Source organism: Rhagoletis pomonella, unplaced genomic scaffold (genome assembly GCF_013731165.1).
Source record: "Rhagoletis pomonella isolate Grant_MI unplaced genomic scaffold, Rhpom_1.0 Rhpom_scaffold_10171, whole genome shotgun sequence".
NCBI lineage: Eukaryota > Metazoa > Arthropoda > Insecta > Diptera > Tephritidae > Rhagoletis > Rhagoletis pomonella.
In genome coordinates this window covers 1-5,781 of record NW_023468704.1, presented here as the reverse complement: position 1 = coordinate 5,781, position 5,781 = coordinate 1, and the positions used below count along the sequence as shown (strand labels likewise).

General features: G+C 42.7%; 2 protein-coding genes across 2 annotated transcripts; both read right to left on the bottom strand.

Moving 5' to 3' along the window:
- Positions 1-2,123: 2,123 nt before the first annotated feature.
- On the bottom strand, positions 2,124-4,360 carry LOC118756401 (the record flags this gene model as incomplete). The annotated part of the gene is made up of 2 exons (XM_036491165.1): positions 4,310-4,360; positions 2,124-3,818 (listed from the first exon to the last, which is right to left on the bottom strand). Coding segments are annotated over exons 1-2 (1,746 nt in total), but the record flags the coding sequence as incomplete, so codon positions are not given.
- Positions 4,361-4,393: 33 nt separating this feature from the next.
- LOC118756402 lies at positions 4,394-5,260 on the bottom strand (the record flags this gene model as incomplete). The annotated part of the gene is made up of 1 exon (XM_036491166.1): positions 4,394-5,260. A coding segment is annotated over one exon (867 nt), but the record flags the coding sequence as incomplete, so codon positions are not given.
- Positions 5,261-5,781: the final 521 nt, after the last annotated feature.

Sequence of the window (5,781 nt, the reverse complement as noted above, 5' to 3'; positions counted from 1 at the left end):
GAGATATCATAAATTTATATATCGTATATCTATTGCTGCTGCGAACATACTCCCCCCATTGGAAGGCGTAGGCTTTCAACCATGTCTGATTCAATCGGAAGCACAGCAATCTTGGTTATGGCCCTTTTTACAAGTCCGCTTGCAGTTCGTATAATTGCTGCTCTGACATATCCATCATCACCAGTGAATGAGCGCTCAATTCGACCTAGAGTCCATTTTAAGGGGGGTAAGTTGTCGTCTTTCAGAAGCACCATAGCACCTTGCTGTACATTTGGGGTAGCTGTACGCCACTTAGACCTCTCTTGTAGCAATGATAAATACGAAGTGCTCCACTTTTGCCAGAAGATTTGCTGCATTTGACAAATTCGCTGCCATCGGCTAAGGCAGTTCATGTTTAAATGTGTTACGTTTGGTTCGGTGATAGCTACGAGTGGTCCACCTATGAGGAAATGCGCTGGCGTAAGCACGTCAAGATCATGTGGGTTTTCTGTAATTGGACAGAGGGGGTGTGAGTTTACAATAGCAGAAATTTCACAGACCAAAGTGCGAAGCTCATCAAAAGTTAAAATGGAAATGCCAACGGTCCGATAAAAATGAAGTTTTGCGGATTTGACCGCAGCCTCCCATAAACCACCAAAGTGCGGCGACCGAGGCGGAATGAATTTCCAGTCTATATGATTTTCAATGCAAGCTTCTGCTATTGCGTTGTTGTGATTTTGATTAAAAAATAATTTTCGCAGCTCCTCCAGCTCATTCTTCGCTCCTACGAAATTTGTTGCGTTATCAGACCAGATTGTGCTCGGTTTGCCTCTAATGCTGATAAAACGCTTAAGTGCTGCGATGAATGATTGAGTCGATAAATCTTGAACAAGCTCAAGATGAGTCGCTTTCGTCGCAAAGCAAACAAAAATGCATACATAGCATTTGACAGGCGGTCGGTTGCGTACAGTGTGTTTGTAATGAAATGGTCCACAGTAATCAATCCCGGTGGTGTGGAATGTTCTGGATGGCCGCACGCGATCTTTTGGCAGAAACGACATAATTTGCTGTAATACCCGAGGCTTCAGGCGATAGCAATTTATGCATTTATTGACAGTTTTAGCGACTGTTTTGCGCCCACCAATAGGCCAGTACTGCTGTCGGATCGATGCTAGCAAACTCTGTGGTCCTGCATGCAGGAGTTTTCGATGATAAAATTCAATGAGCGCGTTGGTGACTGGATGCTGCTTTGGTAGCAAAAGCGGATGCTTTGCCTCGAAGTCCAAATTTGAATAATGAAGTCGTCCTCCAACGCGAAGTGCACCAAAATCGTCGACAAATGGATTGAGAGACAGCAGGTTGCTAGACGAAGGTAACTGTTTATTTTCCTTTAGTAGTTTGTATTCTGTTGCGAAGTATACTTGCTGTATATGCCTGATTAATAATAATGTACCACATTTTACGTCATCGACAGTAAGCGATCCAGTTGATGGTACAGAGCGTTTTGCGTTTAACTGACAAAATTTGTAAACGTATGCGAATACGCGTTGTAGCTTGCCAAATGAATTTTGAAATTTGCAATCAAAAGTTGCATCAATTCGAGGACTTGCAACCAGAACACGGCGTCGCCTTTCTGGAAGATCAGTCAAGAAATCCATGTTTCCTGGCCAGTGCGATGAATCTGTACGGAGAAATGCAGGACCATTTGCCCAAAGAAAGTTATTTAGAAGCTCCTTTGGAGCACAACCACGTGAAAGAATATCCGCAAGATTTAGATCAGTAGGAACATGATGCCATGTCATGCCCGATGTGAGGGATTGAATCTGGGCTACGCGATTGGAAACAAATATGTTAAAATTTCCAGGAAAAGACCGCAGCCATGACAAAACAATCATTGAGTCCGACCAGCAATGACATTCGTACGATAGCTGACTATTTTCCAAAATGTTTGAGACCAATTCTGCCAGCAGCAATGCGGCTGACAATTCGAGTTTCGGAACGGTGAGTGATTTCAATGGTGTCACTCTCGACTTGGAACACAGGAGATGTGTTTTTATGACACCTTGATCTTCAATACGGGTGTAAAGGCAAGCACCGTAAGCAGATAAACTGGCATCACAAAATGCGTGGAGCTGTACACGTACCTGCATAGCGAGTACGAAGCGTGGGAAGCGAAGGCTGCTAACGATGGATAGTTGACTGCACAAATCCAACCATGTACAATGCAGGGACTGCGGCAAACTTTCGTCCCAATCCAACTTTTCTTTCCATAAGGCTTGCATAAATACCTTCAAACTTGTAATTACAGGCGAAATTAACCCAAGTGGATCATAGAACCGCGCTATTACCGAGAGAATCGAACGTTTTGTGATTTTTCCCGAATTTGAAATTGGCGTGAAGCTAAACAGAAATTGGTCTGATATGGGGTCCCACACAAGGCCGAGCGCCTTTGTAACATCGGTACCATCATGAAACTTCAAGAATTGTTCGCAGTCTTGCTCATCTTCATCTTTAAGAACGACAGCTTCATTCGAACACCATTTCCGAATAGGAAAATCTCCTCGTCGAAGTAGCTGCTTCACCTGCTGCTTCATTTGCATGACTTCTTCAATCGTATCACCACCAGAAATTAAGTCGTCTACGTAAAAGTCGCTTCGAATGATTTTTGCCCCGATGGGGAATGCTTCTTCTTCGTCAAACGTAAGTTGGTGCATAGCCCGAATGGCTAAAAACGCAGCTGGCCTTGTACCATATGTCACAGTGTCGAGCTTATACATTCTTATTTCCTCTGATGGATCATCACGCCAAAGTATGCATTGCAACTGGTTATCAGGGTTAGCCATTTTAACACAGCGATACGTTTTGCATATATCACCACAAAGCGCAACCTTGAAAAATCTGAAACGAAGTAATGTGCTAAAAAGTTTCGGTTGTATAGTTGGTCCTGACAGCAACAAATCGTTTAAAGAGTGCCCAGAAGTGGTTTTAGCAGATCCGTCGAATACTACACGCAATTTTGTAGTAGTACTATCTTCTTTTCGAACACAATAGTGGGGTAGGTAGTAAACCGGAGCGCCTGCTAGTAATGATGCCATTGACATGTGACCAAGATCCATGTATTCCTGCATGAAGTCTGAGTATAAACGCTTTGTGGGTTGATCTCTTTGAAGCTTTCTTTCTAGAGCCTTGAATCTCCGTAAAGCAAGGTCGTACGAGTCACCGAGAATATCGAAATTAGATTTAGGAGGTAGCCTTACTGAATACGCTCCTGATGGCAGACGAACGTGATTTTGTACGAAATGCTTCTCGCAGAAAACATCTTCATCTGACAAGGTTGGGTTAGGGGTTGCGGCGAATCTATTGTCGACCTCCCAAAAGCGCGTGACAATGCTTGCCAGTATGTCATTACTATCTCCTAGTGGCTTTGGATTTCTGAAGGACGAAAGAGCTGTGGAGCGACTATTGAAGTGCGATACCCCTTCTGAAACCACCCAGCCTAACTTAGTTTTTTGTAGCGTAGGAAGATGGTCAGCTATCCTAACTTGCCCAACGCAAATTAGGTCATAGAAAAGTTCAGCTCCAATCAAAAGGTCAATGCGACTTGCTTTGAAAAATGTGGGATCAGCCAGTTTAATGTTATTGGGTATATTCCAGCCGTCAACGTTGATATCAAAGTTCGGCTGATAGTCGGTTATGCTTCGTGTGATTAGTGCTGCAAACGATGTTGAGAAGCTGCCATCTTGCGCTTGAGCAAAGATGTCAACACACCTATCGGCGATGATACTCGCCTCTCCGATGCCAGATATTGAAACTGGTGAGTGACAGGAACGAAGTTGAAGCTGATTCGCAAATCGAGTTGTAATGAAATTAAGTTGAGATGCGGAGTCTAAAATGGCTCGACATGGAACTAGCGTACCTGCACGATTTTTAACTAAAACGATGGCTGTCGCTAATAGCACACGCCGGCAACTAAAGTTGACTGTTGAGCTAATGATTGGCTGTTTGTGACAGCTGGGGGCGAGCTTGATGTCGGTCCACTGTCTTGAACACCATTTATATGCAACAACGAGTTATGTTTTGCTTGGCAATGCCGGCAGCTGCCCGATTTGCACTGCTTGACAGTGTGGCCCTTACGAAGGCAATTCAAGCACAAATGAAACCTTTTTGCTTCTTTATAGCGCAATTTGGGTGAAAGATTTAAAAAACGAGTACAGACATTAATAAAATGCTCCTTTGAATCGCAAAAAACACAAAGTGAGGTTGATTTTACACTAGATGCTGCAACTAGTACATTTGCTTTTGATTTTGATTGAGCTGAATTTTTGCCCACCTGTTTGCTAGGTGTCTGATTGACCATAGCATTTTCCAAATTTTCAGCCATGTGACATCTTTTTTTCCAAAAACGTTGACATCTCTAGCCAGGTCGGTAATTTTTGAGTAGACAAGTTCTCCTCCCATTTTCGTGCGTGTGTAGATCTAGTTTGCTAGTCACGAGATGAATGAGTAAGCCATTATATGTTTCTTCTGTAGTTGCCAAAGTTTGCGTTTGGGCGTTTACTTGATCGCTTAATTTTCGTAATCCGCTTGAAATGCCCTCCTCTACACGTTGTAGCCCGAAAATTGCCTTTATGTGAGCCTGAAAATTAAGCAATTTATTATCAAAACGTCCTTTTAGTAAATCTAATGCTTTGCTATAATTTTCTTCAGTGGGATCAAGTGAGCGGATGGTATCTAAAGCTGCTCCATCGAGGCTGGTGATCAAATATTGCATTTTTTCCAATTTGGACATCTCCATGTCCTTATCTATTGCTGAAGTAAATGTACTGAAGAACGATGGCCAATCGAGATATGAGCCGCTAAAAACTGGAATTTTCAGCTCAGGTAGTCTGGACCGTCGTTGGGAAGGCTGTACCGCAGCTTCTTCCCAGGAGAAGGCTCGTAGAGTCGATGAGTGCGCGCCACAAGCCTTTTGCTTAGATTTTAGTTCACGATTGAGTTTCGCTTCAAGCTCAATATATGCCTTGAAAAAGTTTTCGTCCGAATCCGACTCGAATTCCTTCCTGTCCAGTCGCTTGAGGGCTGAGCGAGCATTCTCAAAGTTTGACTGCATGCGTTCGGCATGCTTAAGCCGAGCCGAAATATCTGCTTCATCCAAACCTTTTAAGCGATCATTTGTCAAAAAGGTACTGAGAGCATCCAGCTGCCGTTGAAGGGAATTACATTCCTTTTTGTAAAACGCGATATCACCCGCTAGACTAACGCTCTCGTCACCCGATTTCGACTTTTTTGGAATTTTTAAGCAAACAAATCGAGTATTTTTGGTTTCGGTAGAGAAATATCCGCGATATAATATGCGTGCTAATAACTGAACCTATGGATGCACTCGATGGCAACGAAAATGTATGTCGAAAGCTGTGTACATACAAATATGCGAACCGAGGTTACTTCTACTTGGCAAACGATCACGAAATATTAAAATGCGAAAATTTCGATATCACGTCGGGGTCACCAAATGTTTGAGAATTAAGTAGTTTCTTAATCCTTCCAGCGACACATTTAGGCCGAGAAAGTTCTAAATATAAATGAAACACCGATGTGTCTTAAATATAAGTGCAAAGCGTTTTCTTTATTTCCAAGCCAAAGCAGAAGTGAAGTGAGCTTAGGTGAACGAATTCAATTGTACCCAAACCGGTCGCTTAAAATATTTGTACACAGTTAGCTGAGATAATTTCCACAACAATAAATATAATAGGCAGAAGGTTAGTGATAAGGAAATGCAAAATAAGATAACAAGTGCAATGC